A 26,337-nucleotide genomic window follows, 5' to 3' on the forward strand; every position below is an offset into this window, starting at 1 on the left:
AAACGCTGTAACTCCTCAATTAGTAGCTTTAGAGAAAAAGTGCCAACAGTTAAAACGTTTTAAATGGCATTTACTCTCTAAAAAAAAATCATAAAATATAGGGTCTTCTAAGAAAAATCAAAGTTGGCGGCCATATTGGAAAAATGGCAGCTAAAATTATTTTTTCAACTTCACTTAAATTTTTTAAAGAAAAAATCCAAGGCAGTTACAATTTAACATTTTTTGATATATCTTATAACTTTTGAATAAAACAGCTCGCACACTTTATATCAATCACCCTGTATATAGGGTGTTCAAAAAACATGGGGAGAATAAGATTGAATAAGAAATAGCAGAAATATTACGATTTTTAGTTGTAAAATGGGGTAGAATAAGGAAGAAGCTAGTCAGGTTTGTCCCAAAAAATGAAATGAAGGATGCCACGGGCAGGCTGATACGGCTTCAATAGAGTATATGACAGAGATTTGACAATGAAGTTTCCTATGCCTTGAAAATGTAGTACATTAAAAGCCCGCTATTCAGGCATCCGATGGTCTAAAAGTCTAATAAAAATTTGTTTGCTCTTTTAAGCCATTTTTACAGGTTGGGCAGATCAAATCAAATCAAAATACTTTTATTCCAAAAATTAAACAGTACAATAATAGAACAATATATTACATGGAATTATTCCCCCGGATAGACTGTTGATCTGTGATCGGGGGAAGAGTTCTTGTAAACCATTGTTAGGCAATATACAAAGTATTTAAAATTTGTTCTATGCTATTACCTACATCTACTAGAAATTAAAAAAGACAAACACCTTTATAAATTGAATATTAGAAAGGAAACCCCTAATTTGATTTAAACAAATACGAGAGTCTATAGTAATACATTAAAAAAAAATTATAAAATGGATCCTTAAACAATCAGCAAATGTCAGTGAAAATTGTTTATTTGACCATCTTAATAACCTATACCAAGTTAAAAATATTATCTCTAACAGTTTTTAAGTTATGAATTTAGAAATTTCACAGACTGTAGTCGTTTTCAACGCTTCAACGTTCGGTGATGTTCTTATATTAAAAATTGTATAACTTCTAACTCTCCTTTCTACTCAGCTTATTTTCTATAAAATGCCTAGATTTTGGGTAAAGGTTCAACCATCCAAATTTTGTACCATCCGAATGTGGTACAGTCCCCATCGCTTTGGATAATAGGATTTTTACTATATAGGGTGTATATAAAGTCCCGCACGGGCTTAATATTTTCTAAATGACAACAGATAAATCAATAAGATTTGGTACATCAACACCACACCTATAGTTCCTTAAAAAAGTAGATTTTTAGGTGTGGTGTTGATGTATCAAATCTTATTGATGTATCTGTTGTCGTTAAGAAAATATTAAGCCTGTGCGGGACTTTATATACACCCTGTATAGCATTACCCACACAAATGAAAATATTCTGTTTAGTAATGTTTATATTTTATCAACAGATATTTTTCCTGGTGGTGACGATTGGGTTGTTTCACGGCATCGTATTTCTTCCTGTTATCCTAAGCTTGGTTGGTCCAGACGCTCACAGATCCCTCCTAGAACATGGCTTGCCTGTGAATGATGACGAGAGGCATTCAGTTGATAAGGAAGAAGAAATGGTCTGTCTTAATGGTGATAAAAATACAACAGAAGTTGTTAAGGATAGCAATAAAAATAACAAGTGTTCTTACTAGTACCTATGTGATATGTTGGCTCAACGATAATAAATATGTATTTAGAGAGTTTTCTCAAGAGCAATTTTTTTTTACATTATCTTTTTTTTACTTTAAGGTTAGAATATTTTGTTTCTGTTCATGTTTGTCCAGTGTTTAAATCATTTGTATAAATATCCCACTATAATCAATAATCAGCAATTTAAAGCTACATACGAGTTTTTGGCAAAATGGCCAAACAAATTTAGTTTAGTCCAACATAACAACAGTTGAGTTCAAACCCTAAAATATAAAGAGGATAGCAATAATATCCCAACTATAAAAATGAATGAACTTCAAAGAAAGGTGTTTAACCCTATGTCAGATTTATTTCAAGCTAACCTGTTTTTTAGAAATACTCTTTTGTTTGAATAGTGCCTTGTTTTAGTGCCTTTGTTGTAAGGCCTGCAAACTTTGCCTACTCAAATAATGCTATCAATATAATATTTTTAAACAAATTCACAATCTTGTAAAACCAGATGAAGTCTCCTGTCCTCTCCAACCCAACACATTTTCCCAATTTGTATACATAACTGTTTAAAAAGTAACAACCTGTTTTAAGTGTTTTTAAAGTAAGGGCCGTTTTTGCATATAAATCCGTAATGCGCTTGTACTTTGCAATGAAGCTTCTCGCCACTTAATGGCATCATTCATGAACAAAATGACACCATTTGCAGGTCTGTAGCTAATGTGTACGCTTTGGTCTGTGTTTTTATTATTTTTTATTACTGAATCTCCTTCCACATGCGAGATTAGGTCAGTAATACGCTTTTGACTACAAGAAACATATCCAATGCTGACATTCATCTCCAGATGTCTGAAGTTTATAACTCTATTGCAATGATAGTGGGGTAAGTGAGGAAATAGGCTAGGGAGTTTGAAAATGTTAATTGCGGAAGGAATCATGTTTTTGGAGGTTTGGGTACACAGATTTCTCACAAAGACCACAAAGGAAAAAGGATTTCACAGCCATTTGTATACTCCATCCATAACCCATTTCCACTCTTTACCCTCACTTATTGCATTAGGGCCACGCCTTCAGTCATCTGGCAATGAATGTTAGCATCAATATGTTTCATCTTCATGGATATGTTTCTTGTATGTTAAATGTATTACTGACTATTTCTCACACACTGCGGAAAATTCTGTAGTTTAAAAACACACTACGTACATGTCAGCTGCAGAGCTGCAAAAGGTGTCATTCTATTCTCAAATGATGGCAGTAAGTGGCGAGGAGACTCAATGTGATGTACAAGCTAATTACGGATTTATATGCAAAAACTACCCTTATTTAAAAATCCGCCCTCGTACATAATATGTAGAGTTAGCCAATTCTCCTTGCCTATTTAAAATTAACCCCTCATGAATAAAATACTCCAACAGTGTTTAGTGTTCTAGCCAATAGTTCCTAGTTCATAGCATAGTGTGATCCTTTGTATTTTAAAATCTGTTTGTAAGCAATATGTAAATAATGATAGAATTGAACACACGTTTTTATTCAGTGATGTAGTCGTACATTTTCTAGTTTGGGGATGGTCACCAAGTGACCAAGATTGCTGCAAAATACTTTGCTTACAAAGATTCCTGTCCCACTACATCACTGTTTTTATTGCCTTAGGGTTCTTAAAAGGGCATGTTTCCACTTGATAAAGGAGATTGTTTCCCCTTTAATGACAATTTTATTATTTTATTTTGTTATTTGTCAGTTTGTTTTTACTATTTGAAAGGCATAACAAATTCACATGGTATTTTTAACATAAACAAAACATTTAAGAATGTTTCAAAAATACATTTGTCAACAGTAAGTTATCAGAGTTTTGATGGCAGAGCATGAGGGACATTTTGCTTGCTAGAATTAGTTTGCAAAACAGCTGATTTTTCAAAATGTTACTTTCCTCACTATCCTCGCAATTTGCAGGAGCGAGGAAAAGTAGTGGCGAATTTCTTTTCCTGAACTGACAACTGTAGAAAGCAAAATTTAGGTTTAGTTTTTTTGATTCAATTACAATCAACAGCAAATGGGCTGCACTGTGTTAGATAAAATTAACCTAATGCTTGCATGTAAAGTGTTATAAATAATTATAAAATATTATGTTTTTGTTTAGAAATATAGTTATTTTTAATTCATAAAGATGATTATTTCAATGAATATTTAAATGGAGTGTTTTTTGTTTGCCAAATGTTTAGGTTAGCAATAACATTGTTTCTATCCCATCACCACAGAAATGCTAAACTCACTGTTGTAAGCACATTTTTGAGTACCTTACATGATTATTTTTCAGTTGTCACACTGAACAGTTGTCACATCCTGTACCAAAACCTTAAACAAAATAAAATATGCTACTCGAGTTTAAACTGTCTTTTGTAAACTCTATAGAGTTGGTGGTTTTAAAAAGTGCCACTATGCACACAATTTGTACAAATAAGTAACTAGTTTATGTCTTCAAACAGATTCACATAAACATTGGTCACTGTCACAACATTATTATAAGTACTATAAGGTTTTTTTCTGTAAGTTAATCCCTACTTTTTTATTTTAAATATTGTATTGTACAATATTTGTCAATGTACTCGTAAAGTCGTAAACATAGGCTAACTTATGTATCTCATGTTATACACAATACTCAATGTTGTACTCGTGTTTTATCATATAATATTACTTTATTGTACAAACATCAAGTATTATAACAGAGTCAAACTACATTTTATTATTACAAAAGAGTATTAAAGGATTATCCAAGAGTGATTTATAAACAATTGCCATATAACTCATTAAAATAATAGATTTTTCGGTCACTAATGCATTAAGTCGTTAGTGCAGTGTACTATCTTCTTCATGGAAGTGCAACCATATTCAAAGGTTTTTTTTTAATAAGGAATGTACTTTATTTGTATTGTAAATTGTAGGGGTGTGCGAATACATGACTTGTCTCAACAACATTTGCTTTGAGGAAAAACGAATGCATGAACAAAGTAGGATCATGATAGCGTTGTTTTTAATTATGACACAAATTAAATGTATTTTTACTTAGTTTCAATAAAAGCTTGTCTCTAACTTTGAGCTTTTTCAAAATGCCTCGAGCCGAGCCAAATAATGGAAAGCTCTAACAAAAACCTTGAAGTTCAAGTACTCGCTCACCCCTAGTATGTTGTAATATTAAGTCTTTCTAGAATTTTGGGAGCCACAAAACTTAAATATAAACTTCAATAACTACATATACAATTTGTTAAGCTTAAAATTACTTTTTATCATTCATAAAAATAGTATTTTTTTATAATAATACAATTAACTTCTTTTACTAAAAGTATAGTTTTCGACACTCACAGACTAATTTCAACACAGTTGCTGTTATGTTTATATCAGTTTTATGTTTCCCTTTTGTCCAAAGTGTTAGAAATTTCAGTGATGTTCCTTTATAAACGATCTCACTTTGTCCTATAAAACTCTCTGTAAATATTAATACTAATCACACCATGACATGACCATGACTTACCCACAAATAATACCACGAGAAGAACTTTAAATATTTTGTCTAGAAGCAAAAAATACCCATTTATTTGTTAAAGAATAAAGACTATGATTTGCAAAGGGCTTGCCTTAGTATTGCTAAGGTAAAGCCTTACAATAGCAATTATATACATTGTGGCTAAAAAGTAACTTTCACCCCCCTGAACTTTTTAACTATTTGAGATATTTGAAACAAGGGGCTACAATAATTGTGTTCAATTTTGAAAATTTTTCCCTTAGGGGTAGTGGTGGTGGGGGGTAGCTCAAAATTTTCAAATAGAAAGTATGGTCGAGTTTGGTATCATTTTAAAAAACTAAACAATTATCATAAAGAAAAAATAAATCGGACCACTAATAACATAATGGCAGTTAAAAATTACTTTTAATAGTCATTGCCTTAATAATTTGTAGCTGTCACTTTGTTATTAGTTGTCAGATTTCTATTCTCTTTGTTTTGTCAAGACCTGTAAAATTATCCCAAACTCGATCATACTTGCCATTTGAAAATTTGGAGCTATCCCCTGCCGCCACTACCCCTAAGGGCAAAATTTTGAAAACTAACCATCATATCCAAGAAGGTTGCTGCAAACCAATTTTAAATATCTCAAATGGTTGAAAAGTTAATGGGTGGCGCAAGTTAAATATCAGCCACCCTGTATAAGCAATACAGAGGCTAAAATTATTGATGACTATGATTTTATCAATGTTTTGCTTTTTGTTAGGTATGTTTTAAGTGTGACATATAGTTCTCTAATATTAAGTTCTGAAATGTATACTATAGAAATAGTTACGTAGCCCACCAATACATAGTATGTTGTATCGGATATTTAAATATTTACTTATATTTTTTCATAAAATAACCACCACTTGTTAATTAATAGTTCCTAAAATTATTTTGTTATGGCCTACCCAACAATATATGAGTAAATCTAAATACAATTAGAGATGTTTTCAGATATGTATGGCAGTATAGCTGCTCATGTTACTGTTAGATAGTCCAAAACAAATAAACACTCAAAACTAAAATGAAAATATTACCTTTCTTGCCAATATTAATTTAGAAATACATTTATCTTTCTGTTGAATATTGAAATTGTTGTACCTATGAGTTTTAATAAATATATATTTTTACAAATTATTTTTTGTTTTCTTATTAGCTTACAACCTGAAGATTGTAAAACTTAACACTTTACAATGACTTATGGTTACCTATAATTTTAATTCAAAAAGTAATTACAGAACTATTTTTCACATTAAGCTGTTTACAAATAAACAGTAGAAATGTGGTTATCGAAGCTCAATCCAACCAAGTTGTGGTTTAACCGAGCTACTGTTGCATACGAAAAAGTATATTTGATTGTTTTGGTACCTATTTTGTAAACAAAATATAAGAAAAATATATTGTTTTTATCTCTCTATACAGAAAGTGGCTATTCTTTATTACAGCTGATATCAAAGAAAGTAATTGTTTTCCAAGCTCTAATTTAAAGCAAGGCAAACACGATCAGCTCATTTTCCATTGCTCTTAATCAGTTCTCCATTTGGCCACTACACACGTTAGTGTTTTTTTTACAATTTATTTCTTCTACAGTTACCTAACAAAGCAGGCTTCCTTGCAATGGTTTTAGCACACAAAGTAGCTATTTGCTTCATTTACTTATTTTTGCTGCTCCTTGTTTATTTTTTTTTTCTGCACTCCAGTTTTTCAACTAAACAACACAAAACATGCTTTTATTAGGCACGTAATACGTGTACCTACACTAAATAATTTGGCAACACTTAAAGATACTACGACTACAATCAGCTGGTGCAGCGTTTCACAGCCTTTTGAATATTGATACTACAACTTAACATGTTGTTTTTGTGTTAACATTCTATTTTCGTTTCGGCTTTGCCTCACACATAAAACTTGAATATGCATAAGAAAATGCTACTTTCGATTTTAGTAATCAAATATGCTATTTTCTAATCATCAATGTAAGTATTTTATTGTATTATATTGCTTCTGGCCTCTGGGGACATCAAAACGAAAAAGTAAACAGGTCCCAGGTGTGAGAATCACAATGAGACCTACGGTAATAACTTATTCCCTATATGGGATATCGCTAAAATCATTGATCCATCAAACTATTTACTGTATAAATGTGTATTCCTGCATTGAGAACCTACAATGATTGGGAGTTCAGAGGAGGGAGAGAGGTCTAAACACAAACATCAGAAAATTACTTAACACATTTTATTGCTAGTAACAAGGTGTCTATTGACAATTACAAAAGTTTTAAGACTTTTCAAGGAGCACAGTCAAGTTTGTTCAAAATAAATGTTGACAGTTCAAATACAGAAGCTGACTATGGTTAAGCAGAGGTCCATACCTTTAACTAATGAATACAGAACCTTATAAGAAGCGAAACCGCCATATTAAAAGAGGCGACGCTACGAAGTTTTCCGCCAGCGGTAGTTCATGAAGGCTTGACTGGCAACGCTAGCGATTCCTACATGAATCAATCAACGTAGCAACCCTTCTTTTAATATGGCGATTTCGCTTCTTACAAGGTTCTGTATTCATTGTTTTACCTTAAATCATGGTAATTTTTGAAATGTGGTGTTATTTATAGGTGAAATAATCATCACTTCTTTTAGAAGTCCCCATATTTTAAACAGGACAAAAGCGACAGAAATTGAGCTATGGTTAATAGCTGCATTAGTGTGTGACTTTATGGGAACGACAAGAATTTTGACGATTTCCATTTAATTTCTGTACAAGATACAATACCCTACCTGATACTTATAATTTCTCTGTTATCAGGAAAAAAGTATTTTAGACTACATTTTTTTCTTGTGGGTGTTTGTGCTTGTTTAAAGAAAACAAAACATGTTGCGTTCAATTTTGGGCCAGCTGTTTTATTTTTTATTTTTAGTTTTATATACGCTTTAATTTAAAATTTACTGTTAACACTTTTTTACAAGTCTTTATTTAAGGTTTTAGTCCAAAATAGATTGGTTTTTCAACCCAAGATGTCTGCCAAACCACGTAGGCAGTTCTATGAACCATTACGGATGAGTTAAAAAAATTAGGCTTCCTTCGAGAAGCTTCGATTTGCAATTACTTTTTATAAAATAAAGCAATCTTTTTACAGGATAGTTCATATGACAATGGAAGCAACAAACATACAATATTTTTCCTTCTTTTGCACTGAAGACGTAAGGACAATCCTAGACGTAATATACAGACAAAGTAGCACAATTCTTCTTGCACGCTTTTATAAACATTAAATCATATTTAAACATTTTAAATTTATCAGCAGTAAGAATATTCCATTTTGAATTGTGTTTTTATGAAGCCCAAAATTAGTTTTCCACGAAAAAAATGTTTAAATTTGCAAAGTCACCCATAAAACAACCTACTCTAGAATCACTGTTATAACTGTCCATGGGAGAACCACCTCATATATATTAAGTAACACATGTAAAATATTCACACAATTACAGTACAACAATATTCATACATTTACTTTAGATTTTAAAGATTATTTAAAATGTAACTTCTGAAATTTGCAATATTCTACTGATATATATAACACACATGTACCATGTCTTAACCACAGTGCTTAGAATGTAATTGTAGATTTATCTGATTTCATGATACAAAATTTGAGTAACATAAAAACAATTTTTCAGAAGTAAGAAAGTCATAAATATTAAATATAGTTTAGAACCTTCCAATCATGGTAAAGGTAAACTAAACTTACAATCAGACTGAAAGTGAAAATATAAATACTATACTTATAATACAAAACAACATCTCTCATTTTATAGAAAATAACTTTTTACACATTTAACAATATAATACAAGTTACATCGCTTACTATTCAATGCAATATACAATAATACAACAACACTGCTAGTATAACAACGCAGTGCAGATTTTATCTATTAAATTAACTAGGAACATATGACTTCTACACTATTGTGCAAAAAATATAAAGTGATAAACAATAAGCGAGACAAGCTAGGATATTTTAACTTGCTCACATTCGACCAGGTACAATTAAATCAACACAATGAGCTTTGAAAAAATCACAAAACTCGAAACTAGTCTCGTATACAATTGGTCTGGTATATGGAAGTGTGTAAGAAATGTTTGTATCTTGGGGATGATAGTATACATAATTATAAAATGCCTTTAAATTGAAAAGTTTAAAAACTACTTCAAGTTTATGATGTCAAAAATATTTCATGTTCAATAATTGACTTAACCCATGAATTTTACATTCGTAAAGGTTTAAGGTTTGTAAAGCTCTCAATTATGTCAATACCTGTTCAGTTGAAAAAAATGTACACTATACAGTTTTCACCTGTATCACGTAAATAAATATAACAGAAGCTGTGAGGTTGAAAAGCACCAAGACAGACTTGTCTCTCCATAATTTTGCATGGAAGTACAGTAGGCATACTGTAGAAAGAAACCTTTGATTTCTGTATGAATTTTACTTTTAGAATATTTCGAATTTAGGTTAATGTATGGAACAAGGTGGTGTCCCCATCTCAATTGATAGTTGATAACCGATAAATAGTCTACCCTAGGCACATCACATTTTATACATCTAACAATTAAGTGTATACTTAAAAAAAAAACAATAAACTATAAATATCTTTAATTGCAAATTAAATTTGGAAAAATTGCTATTTTACTTTTTTAATAAGTGTTTGTATGATGTTGTATGATGTGAAAACCATAACTATTTTAAAGTAAAAATGTGAAATTTTTGTACACTTTTGAAGGCCATGACTGTTCTCCAGTACAAGGTATGAACATGTTTTAGTTAAATTAATAAGCATGACTTTTAACTTAGTTACTCTTTCCAATACATGAAAAAAATTTCACCGAATTTAAAAAATGCTCATCATAAAGGACCATAATACGTATCAGTTGGAAGGTTAAACAAGTTAAACAATATAGGTCTAAACCTAGACTAGTACTTAGTATTACATAGCTAGTCACTGTTCTTAAAAACACTTAATTACTTAAATACTATTACTTCCATATATAAATCATTCTTTATAATTTTCTCAGTTTTTATTTCTTTTAGTCCAAATATCTAATTATTATGAGTCAATCAATTATAGTGGATAGGTCCCACTGAACTAGTTTGATCGGTTTGCTACAATAATACCAACAAACTTGCTAACTAGCAAATTTGTACCAGTATGTCTCCAACTTCATTAGAATTTAGAACAAAATCTCAATAGAAAGTGTGAATTTTGGTTTATGATTATTACGTTTTTGTGTTGGGTGAGGAGGAGGACAATTTATGCATCAGAAGTTCTCTCATTCAATAATTGCAAGAATTAAAATAATGGAGAGCAAAGACCCAGTACATCATTTTCAACAAGGTTTATAACAGACTTGAAGCATAAATGATTCAAATAATTTCAATAAGTCTTCACTTCTAATTGGCTCAGAGATTTATGATTAATTAAAAACCGAATTATCTAAAGTACAATAGATAAAAGTATACCAAACGTAACACTATCCTGTTTGCGCTCACGTTTCTTGTGCTCGCCATACCATAGCTTGCATTTCAAAGTTGAGAATTACCGATGTAATTTGGATTATTCTATGAATGAGAACTTATTTTAAATATCAGTTTTATAATATATTTTATAAATAATGTTATAAAAATAGAAAAATATAGCTACTTTACACTTGACACAATATATAGGCAACTTGGTGGTCAGATCAGTGGTGGTGGTTAGTTTACAACCTTGTTGTACCTCTCTCGGTACATTGGTGGTGCCTGAAACATAATCAACATTAGGATAACACAAGGAGTATTAAAGTTGTAGTTAACATTTATTTAATGGATTACGTATCAGTATATCATACAAATAAAACGACTTATTGTCAATGGTTATATCTAAGACTTAAAACTTAAAACTAAAATACATCTGTTTTTACATAAAAATAACTAAGCCTTCCAGAAATATAAAATATAATAAAATAAAAATTTACCCTGCAAAAAATGTGCTAGATTGAGTGTGTAGGTCTATTCTTACCTAATTAAAGCAGCTCTCTAAATAGTCTGCCAAAAAAGATTGAGTATTGAGACCCTTGAGCCATTATTTTAGGGAAAGTCTAAGTTTTTACAGATTTTTATGGTAACTAAACTCTTGGAAAATCATTTAATAGACCAATGTATTGTGGTGATAACTGGAATATTTTTAAATTGTGCGGTACAGGTTTAATAGAATGTAATTTCTGGGATTGGAATTATCTTTAGTTTTGGTCTCCCTAAAAGTAGACAGGTTTTTATGAATCCATCATGCAATTCAAAAATGTAGTGATCAACAAATTCCAATGTTTCATAAATGTACTTCTTCAATAACAGTACCCAAATCGGAAGATCCAAAGAAAATATTGCCGATCGGAAGTTCCAAAATCGTAACAACCAACGTTTATATTGACGATCTGATGTTCCAAAATCGGAAGTTCCAAAGGTTATTTAGCGGGTCGTAAAATCCAAAATCGTAAGATCCAAAAGTACAGTCATAACTAGAAGTACAAGTTTATTTCTTAAAGTAAACTTATGAAATAGACTGTCTGTTACACTTTGGATCTTGCCATCATATGTCAATGAAAAATTTTATATAACCCGTGTTTTTCTAAATAGTTTGGTTACTTTCATATGAGAGACGCAACAGTTCAAGCATTTTGGATCTTCCGATCTGACTAGTAGCGTTTTGGAACTTCCAATCTGATTACTAGAGTTTTAGATCTTACGACCCGACAAATGATGGCAAGATCCAAAGTGAAACGGACAGTCTATTTCATAAGTTTACTTTAAGAAATAAACTTGTACTTCTAGTTATGACTGTACTTTTGGATCTTACGATTTTGGAACTTCCGATCCGCAATATTTTCTTTGGATCTTTCGATTTTGGATTTTCCGACCTGCTAAATAACCTTTGGAACTTCCGATTTTGGAACATCCGATAGTCAATATAAACGTTGGATGTTACGATTTTGGAACTTCCGATCGGCAATATTTTCTTTGGATCTTCCGATTTGGGAACTTTTGAAATACTCCCCGTGGTAGTACTGTTATTGAAGAAGTACATTTATGAAACATTGGAATTTGTTGATCACTACATTTTTGAATGGCATGATGGATTTATAAAAACCTGTCTAACTAAGGCTGCGGCGTTCGAAATGGCAACACCTTATAGGATGGCTACCCCCATTCTACTACTACGCTACACCACTGAACACTCGCACCACGGAGGATTGGACCGATCACACAAAATCTATCAATTTAGATTTTTTAAATCTGACAACATTGATGTGCAGGAAAAGAAGGAAAGAACAATACAAAGCGTTTGTGTCAATACAAGAATATATTTATTAAAACCTTTTACGGTACATTGAAAATAATTGTAGTGTTCTTTTCTTCCGTCACTTCTATAAATTTACTCTAGTATTTAATATTTGTTAAAATTAAAATCCTATTTATATTGTTATTTAATAACAACTTTTATGTACGCTAATTACAAATTCGCGAATTCCACCTAATTCAATCAAGATGGTGATCGCCACGCCACTATTGGTTGATTAGTGCTAAGTTATGTGGTTCTGCTGGGGTAGTAGATTTTTACCCCTTGGGCAAACGTGACGTCACAAACCGGGGGGTAAAATTCCGGCCGTAAACTTTTGAGTTTTGCGTCATCAGTTCGATGGATTAAACGCAGAATTAAACGTATATTTTCACAGTTGTGAATTTAATCAGAACACATCAAATTATATAATACCTAGAGTGTACGGGCGGGAATTTTACCCCCGGACTTTTACCCCCTTAATGATTTCAGCTCAAAATGTATGACCTAGATTTTTACCCCTGCAATTTTACCCGCCGGATTTTTGTCCCCGAAATTCTATCCCCTGGATTTTTACCCCCGAATTTTTATCCCCTATCCAGATAAATAAATTAGTGAGAATGGTTAATTCTCTTCATTCAGTTCTAATTTAATAGTAAACATTTTATTATTAAATAGCCTATCTTAATTTATTTGTAAACATAAACTAATTGAACAGGTTTTTAATTTTAATTTTGAGATTCGAGTTTCAGTAATAGATCATTGAAGCCAACTGTTGGTTAATATGAGTTAACATTTAATAAAACAAACAGCTTATGACTGAAAAATTTGTTTTTATTTTTTTTATTTTTTATATATTAACTCTAAACGAGCTTCAAAAGGTGAACTGAAATTTACTAAACTAAGTTTTTTTTCTAAACGAACTAAACAAAAGAAAACAGGGGTATCTGTATATATGTATTAAGTTAAAAAATTAAATTCTTTAATAAAGACCCATCTATACTGCCAGGCTCGTTTCAAATAATCAACCAAGACACGCCAATTCCTCCCATTCGGTATTCAAAATACTCAATTTCATTTAGGAAATTTTTCCCAAAATATTGCTTTCTTAATTGCTTTAAAATAGGACAAACTGACACAAAATTGTAAACTGTCTTGTATTCATTAAAATTACACAAAGAACAATTATGATTTTTGTCAATCCAAGGTTTTTATAATTAAGATCAATTAGTTCTCCCCTAGCCTTTATTGCCCATGAAATTATATCACGATCTTAATTAATCACGGACTCTACATTAATTAGCTATGCGATACTATACTACAGCTGCGGGCAGCTACACGCCACACCATAAAACTGAGATTTTGCCTCTCTGTTCAACCCTAAATGTTAACAAAACTATGCATGACAGAAAAAAAGTTAAATACAAACAGTAAAGTATACTTGAATATCTACAGCTTTCTCACAGACAAAACTTTTCTGACCAACAAACAAAAATGTTTGTAGGCGACTAACTTTTTCACATTACTTTTCCAAACTTTTTCTAATGTATTAATTTTAAAAGTATTTATATATACTACTAACAAAATTTTAATTTTCAAAACTATACTATTTGCATAAAGGGTTTATTTCAGAGCTCTGTACCAAATTTCCAAATTTTATCTCAATTGGTGTAAAAATGCAGTATATTTAAAACGCGACCAGTTTCATACTGCTGCAATGTTGAAACGGCCGGGAGTGGGTGCTTGCCGCGGCGTTGCCAATTTTCACTGGCTGCAACCTTAGTTAAAGGCGGCCGTGGTACTACATTCACTGATTTTGGCAAGAATTTCCAAAGCATTTCTCATGCTAGAAAAGTGGTTTACAACTATGGGAACAAGGTATTTTAAAAATTGTTAATGTTATGTAATATAGGCATGGACAAAGTTTGGTATTTTAGTCCATTGACATTAAATGTGTTAGGAAACACGTCTAATCCATTCCAATTACTCATTTGTTTGCTCATACGCAAATACACTCTACTCTAGTACCAATGTTATAAAAATGTACACACACAACATAATTACAATAACGGATATTGTTTTAATCATGTCAAACATTGACCAAACTTACCCTTTTTGATTGGGCAGCTGCTTCTTTTTTCACTTTAAGTAACATCAGTTTCAGGCATGTCACAGCATCCTCTGCCGAGTCATGCCCGTCTTCTAAAAAACGGTAAAATAATTTAAATTAGTTTCACAAGAAGTTGTGACAAGAAATTAGGTATCATGAGGAATTATAACATAAAAATTAGTTATTTCATTGTAAGCTTCTTCAGATTGTAGGATGAGGGGGAAACCATAAAAGAAAAATTGAAGAGACATTTTTTTCAAGCTATTTTTTAAATAGATCCTATATTAGGACAAAATATGAGTGTTACGTCTTGTGAACTTTTGTTTTTTTAATATTTTTTCAGGGAAGCTACCTACAATCTAAAAAAAACTATCTGTTACAAAAAAATTCAAAGCGCCCTAAAAGAAAAATCAAGAATTAACATTACCTGAGTACACATGTGAAAAGTTAAACTTCTGCATAATACTGCACAGGATTTTACTAATTTATCATTAAAAAAACAGACCTTGATATTTAGTTTCGACAAGACAAATAGAAGTAATAGTGACAAAGGGAGACTTTTTTCTTTGAACAAAAATATAATAATGGACTTAATCATAATCGTCACGGATGATACTACTAAAATCTCGGCATGAAACGTCATTGTTGTGGGTGAGACGATTATGTATGGAATCATCAAATATGTAATATCTTGTAAGCTACTGCACCAATTCATATCAATCTTTTTTTATTTCGTTGACAAAATTATGTTCTAGAGAATGACATATAGTTTACTCAAATTTGGGATACTACGCAAACCTTTTTATTCTTCCTGGATGGTTTTGACTAGCAATTTAGCTGTTTTCCAGAATTGTTTTTTACAACCAGGTATGTTTTTCAAGTGTGGTTTGTGAAATCCTCTTGTTTTTGCTACAGTTTTTATTTGAGTTTTGATACTTATGTTTGGCAAACAAATGAATTGGACAGTTTTGACAAGGTTTTGATGCCTATGAAATTTGGTTTGAGGTTTTGTTTTGCCAAAATTAATTATTGAATAAGGTATGCTTCATCGTATTACCTATCTTTGCATGGTTTGCTATGTGTATTAACTTTTAGTCTTGTTTCATGCTTTATTTTATATTTAGTTCTTTTGTGCATATAAGATGTGGTTTATTGTTTTAAAATGAATGGACTAATCTTAAACTATTTTGAATCTTTGCAATCTTTCCTTAAATTAGCCTTAAGTGCACATTAAATAATAAGGGTATTCTTCAAAACAACCCTATAAACTATATATATTCTAATTCTAATCACAAATCTAATGTTAAAAAATGGATATTTTACATTTGTTTAAAAAAAATTTTGATGTTTTGTAAAAAGCCAAACCTATTTTCAAGTTAAAAAGAAAAAAAACATTTTAGACTTTTGAAGGCAAAGAGTCTTGAAATCCAGGACAAGTTATGTGAATTTTTTATGTTTTCTGATTCTATGTAATTTTAATTCATTGATGTATCAGAACCAATTTCTAAGACTTTTCTTTAAAAAAATATGCCACACAATTTCCAAAAACTTTAATTGTTAAGGAACATTATACAAATCAGTTAGACGGTTAAACTAAAATTGGAATTGTTTTAAATATTGTTTTACCACACTACAAAACAAAACTAACTCACCTTCATTTTGAATTGCCTCACTAAGTAATTCACTGGCTAATACTTTAAGTGCTTGTTTCTTATCATCAGACTTCTTAAACACAACAGCCGTATCCACTACTGTAGGATGGACAATCTGGAAACGTAACATTTCTTACTGGAAACGTTTATTACTCACATATAACATCGAGTGCATAGATATTTTGAGGTATAATTAACATGTATAAAACCAACAAACCTTTGTAGGAATAAGCATGTATGGGCACGGGTTGTCTGTGCCTAAATGTTATGTGTTATGAAGAAATAAAATGGGTTCCCTGTTTTTTCATAGCCTGCTAAAACTATACTCTAGAAAACATGTGAAAACATTTTATAAATACATAATATTTTTAAATGTTAAAAAATATTAAATATTTGAAGATGAAAAACGTTTAAATGGCTGTTATTAGGGGTTCATGACTCATTGGTCTTTTCATTGCTATTATCTCAATCTAATCTTAGTTGTAACAAATCAAACAAAGCTGAAGGTGGTCTAATACAGTTTAGGAATGTACAGTACTATAAACATAGTTATGGAAACTGCATGGTTTATCCATGTATTAAGATCTCAAATGAGCTCTAGTCGCGACAGAGTACACTAGTTAAAATCTAACATGACGTTAACTCTGAATAATTTCTTTACTCCAACTACAATTTCAGCGATACCCACCTCTATGGAACGCTCAGTATATTTGTAGTGGACAAAAACAATGGCAGGGAAACTCAACGCTCCAGTGAAATATAAAGTAATTCTGTGATCAAATTTTACTTGTTTAAGGGGTGAATTTATTAAAATCCAACACCAACTGGCAGGTGCCTCATGTAAAAGATATGAACAATATGCTTATACATATTGTTGGTTTACATATTGTTGGTTTTGGTATTGTTTTTACAATGTGCTTTTACATAGGCTACTTGTTTTTGGATATGAAAACATATACTTAAGATGGGGAGGGAGTTTGTACAAGGTCAGTCACAGGTTAACCTCTCCAACAGTTTGGAGCAGACACTTGGGAGGACTATCGGATGATAGTTCTCTAGCGAATTTGAACCTTTCCAGACTTCAAGACAGCTACTATTTTAGATCTTCTAAATTACTGGGCAGAGCAAAGGTTTTCAGTATGATGTTGAAAACTGCCAGAATACAGCACTTAGTTTTTATAGCCATGATTGTATTTATCAACTGACTATGCTAATTTTAGCAGTTTTATGAAATTGTCAATAATTTGTATAGATTCACAAGACAATTAACACATTTCATTTCATTGATGACTCAAGGACAATTTGGTCTATTAACATCCTAACCAGTTATGCGAGTCAATATACTTTTCAGAGGAAAGTTTCTTAATCATTTTTCTATTTACCAGGTTATCTAGTTATATTTTTTACCTGGAGTGCTTTCAAATCGTTTTCCAGGGAATGCCCAATCAGTATAGTTTTGTTATTAAACAACTTTGACATATCTGCCTGAACTTCAGAGAATGATTTTTTCGCCTTTCCCAGATTTTCTTTAGTTAGGCCACTCATTCTGAAAACAAAATGCGCAACACTGAAAAACTTAAAGACCAATTTCCATAAAATAGATATTTGTATAAAATGTCAGTTTCTTTCAAAACATTTTGTAGAGCTGAAAAAAATACAGTATATCGAAACATTGTTGTACGTCTAATAGTTAAGAAAAAATGTCTAAAAAACCTACATTTGAAATTCCCATGTTAATCTTATGGAGAATAAGTAAATTGTTGTAGTTTGATTGTTTTTCAGATTTTTATCAAATTTTGTAAATTAAAAATTTATTTACTTTATACCAAGCAAGCTATTTATGTTAAAATAAAAAAAAAACTGTCTACATTCCATGTAGCAGCAAACCAAAGGACTCACTAAACCTAATGTTATTTAAATGAGGAATAAATCTAACGTGTTATGGTAACACCAGTACACATATTTCAGTGAAAATCCAATCAGGAAAAATTAGCTTAAAATGAGCAGGTTTGCTGCGCCAGGGGTATTTTATTCTTAGAATATGTGTTCCAATTAACTCGGTTTAGGCTAGGTATTCTGATCCAACCTTTCATAACTAAATTGAAAAATTAAGTTCTAGTAGTGAATTAACCTAAAAGGTCCTAAATTGTCAACACGCTTAGCAGCCATTTTTTCATAACAACATTACTTACCTAGTGCAGTAGTCAGTTACTGGGAACTCTGGCTTGACAAAAGTGTCATATACAGTCCTGAGCTCTGCATTTACAACTGTCACTCTACCAAGCTCAGAGCCCCTGGTTGACCAATACATTTCGCAGTCCATGGCGAATACCCCCCAGCCTCCTACGGGCATCTTCCCTCTTGGCTCTAAAGTCTCAACATACCCATCCAAGTTCTGCATGTCCCGAGTCTCTGTGGAATGAAACTCTGAGGACATGCAGGGGTTGTCAATGTCGTTTCCGCAACATCTAGCTTTTTTCCCAAGAAGGCCTGAAATAAACATCTCGATATAACAAAACTAGTCCATCATTGCAACAGTTTATTTGCCAAACTTACGATTGTATACAGATAAAAATTTTTCAGTTCAATGAGAAGAAATCATTCTCACATCAAACAAAATAACTTATGTTCATACAACTTTGATTGATGATTTCAAACTGGGTGGGTTACTTCACAGTTCTTAACAGTTTGTAATGTATGATTTCACCTTTCCATATATAGCTAGTGAATTATAATGAGTGGTAGAAATTATCTTAGCCTAATCATTTAAATTATCTTTGATTTTTGAAAAATTGTTTCTAACAGATATCAGAAGATGTGATAAGTGATAAGTTATGTGATTTTTACTAGTTGCTAGATTAGTAATTTTTTGTTATTAATTTGTGGTTTTATTTACTCATTGTTACACATAGATTTTGACCCATGTTCCTACTTTGGTAATTAAAGACAACTCAAATCCATTCTATGGTTCTCATGTTGTATCTTTGCTTATATCTTATATCACATATCTTTGACCTTTGCAATACAATGTGGAATTGTCATAAAGCAATCAAAAAATTATTATTGTCATCGTTATTATTAATTATTACTATAAATTACAATACTTATTTCGAAGCCCATCTATAATAATCACAGTTTTATGACACATAAGATGGCATTACACAGACTTACATTTCACTGAGTAGGTTTACTAAGCAAGTGTAGTTTATGAGAGGGCTAATATTGGTTTTAGAAGTAACATATAAATTATTAGTTTGAAATTTGTTGCATACAGATAAAATACTTAAAGAGTGTGTTAAACTATAAAGAATACTCAGTCCGTACCAGATTTTTCTTTTGAGGTCATCCATGCCTTCTTGGCGTGATAGCTACAGTCAAATCTTTTTAAACTCAACCCTTCCTCGTCGACCTGAAAATCACATGAGTAAAGATAAATTATTTTGGAAAATGTAAAATTACAAACCAAACTGCTTAATTCAGTGAATCTGGACTCATTCAGGGCAGGAAAAAAATTGGATTTCAGATCAAAAAGTACATTCTATTACTGAGCAGACATACAAAGTTTGGTTTATCATAATTTAGAAAAGTACAGAGAATATACATGTAAATATTCTATATAGCAGAACAAAACTAATAAAGTAGAATCTGTAATTTGGAGGGGCAGATTTTTACCAGTTTTCAAAACTGGTTAGTAAATAATTATTTTAGAAAACGTTTTCACTGAGATTTTTTGCAAATTATTATTGAAAAATGTGATTGATTAAAATGTTTTAGGTTCCAAACAAACACAACATAACTTTGGTATCCTAAATATTTATTATTTTTAAGATACCATCCACATAAAGTACTGTTTGTTTTATTTCTTCTCAGCACACCTTTTCATTGACATACAACATAACAACACACCAAAACTCACAGTGGATGGAGGAGAGGAAGAGAATCACAAAATACTGATTGACTACACACACTGGAATAGACTCCCTCTTACCCGGACACTTTTTAACCGGACATCGGTTTAACCGGACTAGATCGGCAGGAAGTGGGCGGTACTGAAACGACTGTTCTCGTGGGAAAGATTTGAGATCAGTGATCACATGTCTAAATACAATGCTCTCCTAAATTTAAGTCAAATATTTGGGTTACATAACAAGTTTTTGGGGACGTCGGTTTAACCAGAACACTGTTATCCGGACTGGCCTCGGTCCCGAGGAGTCCGGATAAGAGGGAGTCTACTGTACAATGACTCATCACGCATGTTAAGTAAGCTTTTGATTGATAACTGTAATTACAACTAGACAGAATACTTACGGAATAAAACTTGCTGCAATTGTTGCAAGTAAACTCGCCGGTGGGAGGGACGCCTTGAGCTTTCTTCCATCTGTTAATACTTTCGGGATTGATGTAAGCGATGACTTTTCCGCTTGTTGAAGATGCTTTCTTTCTAGGGTAGCCTGTCATAAATAAAAATGTTAAGTCTCATCTCAAGAGGTAGCACTAAGCACTATACAAAAGCATTAAAAACAAGTTGTTCTAAAGACAAACATAAATAATCCTCACAGGATTAGGTTGGACTGTAGTGCATACCAATATGTACTTAGTCTTTTTAAAAGGTCTATCATAAAATCTTTGATGAAATACAGTTTATTTAAATGTATCATACTATACAATATTATAAAGCTGAAAGTTTGTGTGTTTGTTTGCTTAGGACTCAATCAAGCATTAACTATGATCGGATTAGGCTGAAATTTAGCATGATGATAGCTTTCCCGATTGACATCAATCAATCAATCAATCAATCAAATCTTTATTCAATATTAGTACTCTGTACATAGAATGGTGTCAATATTAATGAAAACTAAGATACATTATAACTAAGATTGGTTAATACTAAGGCTGTCAAAACAAAAGATATAGTTATATGCATGAAAAGAAAAACAGAACTAAAAACTTTCTTTACACATCATTTTTACATGAGAATTCGTAGAAAGAATATAATGTTAAATCAATAAGATATTTTTTTAGTTGATTTTTGAATTTATTAATATTTTTCTCAGATTTAATGGCTTTTGGTAACATATTATAAAATTTTGACCCCATATACATTGGCTTTTTTTCATAAAATCCAAGTTTATGTTTGTCAATGCCAATTCTATTCCTGAATCTTGTACAGGGTGAGGCAGTGGAACGGCACGATTTAAAAAAATCACGAATAATTTATTTAGAAGAAAAAGATAGTTGTTTTAACATAAATCCTAAGTACATGAGTGGAAATTAATGTTTCACCTTAAAAGTAAAAATATTGTTTAATACAGTGTCAGTAAAATGGCGTATTAGGTTTTGCATACATTTTTGAATTATGAATTGAAATGACCCCATGACGGTTTTTAGCGTTTCCATAAAGTCTGCAATCGTTTTATAGCGCTTTATCGTGCTAGCAGTGGCTTCAAAGTTATTCACCCAAAGGAGGATAGCTTTCCTTGATGGCACAGGAGCCCGCTGCGATAGACTGAACTCACAACAAAAAGCGCGCTGAGCACAAACCATTATATACACGTTTTTATAAATATGCCTTTCCAGCAAACGTGTGTTGTGCACTCGTCCAACGATCCATGGCTACTGAAATTTCCACTTTTCTAGACGGCTATGGCCATTTCCCCTGTACTCTAATAGCCCCCAATTCCTTGTCAGCTGGAATAGGAATCATGCCGTTTCACTGCCTCACCCTGTATTATAATTATGAGTATCTCCAACAAAATGAAGTTGGTCCTGACGGTTTTTCACAGAAATTATAGTTTCATAAATGTACATTGCATATACAGTCATGATACCAATTTTAGAAAAAAAGAGTTTTACCGATTCATTATAATTTAATTTTAATATAATCTGAATTGATTGTTCCTGAATTTTTAGTATTTTGTTCAAATTTTGAATGGAAGTTGCCCCATATAATGAAAGACCAAAGGCGATATTTGAATGAATATAGGCGAAATACACTATTTTCAGAGTCTCTGTTGAAAAAATTTTTGAGAGCCTCCTTAGTGCATATACCCCAGAGTTTAATTTAGAAACTAGATTATTGACATGGCTGTTCCAAGACAAGTTGCTGTCTATAGTTAATCCTAAAAATTTAGATTCATACACCTTCTCTAATTCAGTTTCATTTAGAATGATGGTAGGTGACAGCATATTTTTATTATTTTGATGAGTTTTGAATTCAATGAAATTTGTTTTAGCAGAGTTTAGTACTAAACTATTATTTTGGAAAAACTGATTTAAAAGAGCCAGGTTTGAAAATGATGACAACTCAACCTCCTCAATAGAGTGCCCATTTATTTGAAGATTAGCGTCATCAGCATAAAGACATAAGCTATAATTATTATGTAATTTTGGCTTGTCTTTTATGTAGCATGTGAATAACAAAGGTCCCAATATGGACCCTTGAGGAACACCTCTTATTACCTGTTTAAGAGTGGATTTGTATTTGAGCAATCTATTGTTATTTAAATTTAAAATTTCTACAAACTGTTGTCGGTTACATAAATATGTACTAAGGCAATTATATTCTTTCCCTTCAATCCCAAACAATTTCAATTTATGTAATAAAGTCCCATGATTAATGCTATCAAAGGCTTTACTCAAGTCCATAAATATGCCTACAACTTTCTTGCCTTTATCAACTGAGTCGATCACAGATTCAATAAACTCTGTTGCTGCAGTTACCACTGACCTTCCTTTACGATAACCATGCTGGCAACAATCAAACAACTTGTTAGTTTCAAGGTACTCAATCAGCTGGTTCGCAACAACTCTTTCAAAATTTTTTGAAAATATAGTGATTAGAGCAATATTGGTCTAAAATTATCAACTTCTGATGACTTCCCTTTTTTAAAAATTGGTTTAATTTTTGTTATTTTCAATATTTGTGGAAAATTCCAGTTATCAATGATGAATTGATCAAACATTAATGGGTTTAATCAATACTTCTTTTGCTTTTTTAATTATTGGTCCAGGAACTTCATCATACCCTGTGCTAAAACTATTTTTGAGATTGCTTATTATTTTATCGGTTTCTTTTTCATTTATTTCCCTAAACTTAAATTTTTTAGCTGTATATTTTTTATCATTTTTGTTTTCATTGGTGTGAAGTTTATTTTGTGATTGACTTACAAAAAAGTTATTAAAAAGTTCACAAATTTGTTGAGGATTGCTTACTATTGAACCTTGGTGGTTAAGCTCTATGTTGTGTGTTACAACTTTAGAATTGTTGCCCACCTCTGAATTTATGATCTTTCATGATGTTTTAATTATATTTGTAGATTTTTTTATTTTATTCTCATAAAAGGATTTTTTATGACTACTCAATGTAGTTTTGTATGATTTAAACTTACTTTTGGTTGTTATTCTCTTTTGGTCCGAAGCTGAATTTCTGTAGCTCTTAGTTTCCATCAGTAAGTTTTTATATTCATTTTTTAGCTCATTTGTGAACCAGGGTTTTTTATCAAGATACTCTCTAACACTTGTAACCGGAAAATTATTATTAAAATGAAACATAAAGATGTCATAAAAGGTACTAAACTTTGATTCATTTGGAGTATAGTACAGTTCAAACCAATTCTCACACTTTAAATCCTGGATAAATTGTTTAATGTTATCATCAGTAAACTTTCTTTTTTTCATAAATAGTATTCTAGGTTGTTTTTTTATACATTTTACTCTTATCTATTATTTTTATCAATTGTGCATCATGGTCTGACAGCATTGTGTTATATCCTTCAACTTGAACCTCTGACCGACTCAAGTTTGTGAATACATTATCGATAGCTGATTTTGAATAAGCTGTAATTCTAGTAGGAAAATCTATTAAATGTATCATTTTGAACTGTCCTAACAAATTATAAAGTTTTCTTGATTCAACAGAAATTGTTTCAGCCATGGTATTTATGTTTACATCACCTACTACCAATATGTTTCTGTACATTGAGTGAACTATATCTAAAAAATTTCTTAATTTTTCCAAGAACAAAGACAAATTAGCTGCTATTGGAGATCTGTAAATACCTGCTATTAGTATTTTATCTTTATTAAGTTTTAATTCTACAAGAGATAGCTCAAAAGTTTGTTCTATTAATAGTTCTTGTACTGAAGGTATGCTTAATTCTTTTATGTTAAATCCATTTTTTGTAAGAATAGCAACCCCACCACCAAATTTATTCTTCCTGCAAAAAAATGACTTTACTTGATAATTAAGAATATTTAACCGTTTTAATTCCTGTTCAGCCATTTTATGTTCAGTGATCACCACCACTTCGGCTGGAATCTCTTCAAGTGTAATTTCTAGTGCTTCAATTTTACAAGGCAGTGAATTAATATTTTGATGGAAAATTCTTATTATTTTATTTTTGTCCTGATCATTGGTTATGTTTGGCATGGTATTTACTGATCTCCCCTTTACATTGCCGTTCTGTTTGCCCGAGGATCTAAAAAACTGACATGATTTCTCAACAAGTTACCATTGTTATTTACACAGTTATCTACATTATTTACATTACTTATATTACTTATGTTTAACGCTCCACTTTCCCTATCCACACACATACTCTGCTTTAGCGCCTCACTAAATGTGAGGTCGCCTGGCACTAGCACAACACTTCCATTTTCGATTGAGGATGTATCTGGTGTTGAGAGGACATCTACTTGTGGTATAATTGGCTGGTTAACAGACGCCTCCGTTTGGACAGTGGTCTGAGTTTCAATGCAGTTAACTGATGCTGGCGGTTTGAATGGGGATGACTCATCTGGTTGTTCATTGAAGAGTCTTCTTAGTAGTTCTAAAAATTCTTTGTGTGATAACCCTTTTTGTAAAACTCTGAATGATTTTTGGAAATACGAAACCATAGTCACTTTAGCGTTTGTGTACTCTTGAAATTCCTTCACCTTTGTGACAAAATGGCTTACATCCACATTATCCCTGACACATCCAATAGGGGAACATATCAGATGTTTAAGTCCCTTTTTTTTAATTCATGCATCATGTCATTGAATGCCATATCGTAATCGTTGTTGTTTGTTTCTGCCGGCTTGCCGAAATACCTCTCTTTGGTTATTAGACTGTATATGATGGCACCGTCTTCATTACTCTGTACAGCAAGATGGTTGGTGAGGCATTGTGAGGTTGTGGGTTTCCCAAAATGGTTTTTAAACACCACAGCCACACCAGCTGTCATGTGGCGTTCGTCATGGAAATCTCTGGAGATGCTGTAAGCAAAAGCAGTACAATTGTCCTTTCGGTATTGTTTGATCATGTTTGCCATATGTGTTCCAGTGACAGTTACTTTGTTAATAGGGATAGTGTTGTCTGAGTCATGTGTGGTAACCGATGCAGAAGAGAGAGTTTTCGAATGAAATTTAGTTATTGCATTGATGATGTTATAAGCTAACTTAGTTTTGCCTCTATTATTCAGGTGTAGGCCATGCCTAGTGTGGTCCATCCGATTCAGATTCCTCATATCAATCAAAAAGACATTGTTGAGTCTCAATGATAGTTCTTCCAAATATTCATTCACCAATGGCAGATCTTTGTTTGCAACATGATGAGATGGTTTGTCATGTCTAAGAGGTATTGTAGTTATGAAAACAGTCCTCTCTCTACTCAACAGTTTCAGCTTTCTCTCAAGATCTTGATAAATACTGTTTAATAGACCAGGCCCATAATTCAAAAATCCCTCTCTATAAGGTGCAAGAAGCATTTCATGTAACAATTGGGGAAACAACGTTTTTAGGGTATTTCGACCCTGCTGAGTACGAATCTGCCTGTTGCCAACTCAAAATTTGAACCGGAAGTGCGGTATCCAAGATGGCAGCCAAAACTCTGTTTGCCCCATATCTCCCTTGTTAGTTGGCCTAAAATAATGGTTTAAACGTGTATATAGGGGGTTTTCAGATGCCAATCACATTAAAACACTCAAAATTT

The 26,337-nt window shown here is 31.8% G+C and overlaps 2 protein-coding genes across 3 annotated transcripts in view; one reads left to right on the top strand and one right to left on the bottom strand.

The window, feature by feature from the left end:
• LOC128998182 (NPC intracellular cholesterol transporter 1-like) overlaps positions 1 to 6,372 on the top strand; it is a 51,632-nt gene extending 45,260 nt beyond the window's left edge. The window contains exon 17 of the mRNA XM_054424197.1: positions 1,475 to 6,372. Within this exon, the coding sequence (XP_054280172.1) occupies positions 1,475 to 1,708 (234 nt within the window). The 3' untranslated portion in view covers positions 1,709 to 6,372. The remainder of the gene's footprint in view (positions 1 to 1,474) is intronic.
• A 3,489-nt stretch (positions 6,373 to 9,861) lies between these two features.
• LOC128998204 (RNA exonuclease 1 homolog) overlaps positions 9,862 to 26,337 on the bottom strand; it is an 80,848-nt gene continuing 64,372 nt past the window's right edge. The window contains exons 11-17 of one of the 2 annotated variants that reach the window (XM_054424226.1): positions 20,676 to 20,818; positions 19,692 to 19,776; positions 18,560 to 18,857; positions 17,775 to 17,913; positions 16,368 to 16,482; positions 14,716 to 14,804; positions 9,862 to 11,032 (exon numbers count right to left, since the gene is read on the bottom strand). In XM_054424226.1, the coding sequence (XP_054280201.1) occupies positions 10,988 to 11,032; positions 14,716 to 14,804; positions 16,368 to 16,482; positions 17,775 to 17,913; positions 18,560 to 18,857; positions 19,692 to 19,776; positions 20,676 to 20,818 (914 nt within the window). In that variant the 3' untranslated portion in view covers positions 9,862 to 10,987. Of the gene's footprint in view, positions 11,033 to 14,715; positions 14,808 to 16,367; positions 16,483 to 17,774; positions 17,914 to 18,559; positions 18,858 to 19,691; positions 19,777 to 20,675; positions 20,819 to 26,337 lie in introns of both variants that reach the window. The other variant, XM_054424225.1, reaches the window with a different exon arrangement.

This window comes from Macrosteles quadrilineatus, unplaced genomic scaffold (genome assembly GCF_028750875.1).
Source record: "Macrosteles quadrilineatus isolate MER2022 unplaced genomic scaffold, UCM_ALF_1.0 Scaffold_7__1_contigs__length_78375512, whole genome shotgun sequence".
In the NCBI taxonomy this organism is placed as follows: Eukaryota; Metazoa; Arthropoda; class Insecta; order Hemiptera; family Cicadellidae; genus Macrosteles; species Macrosteles quadrilineatus.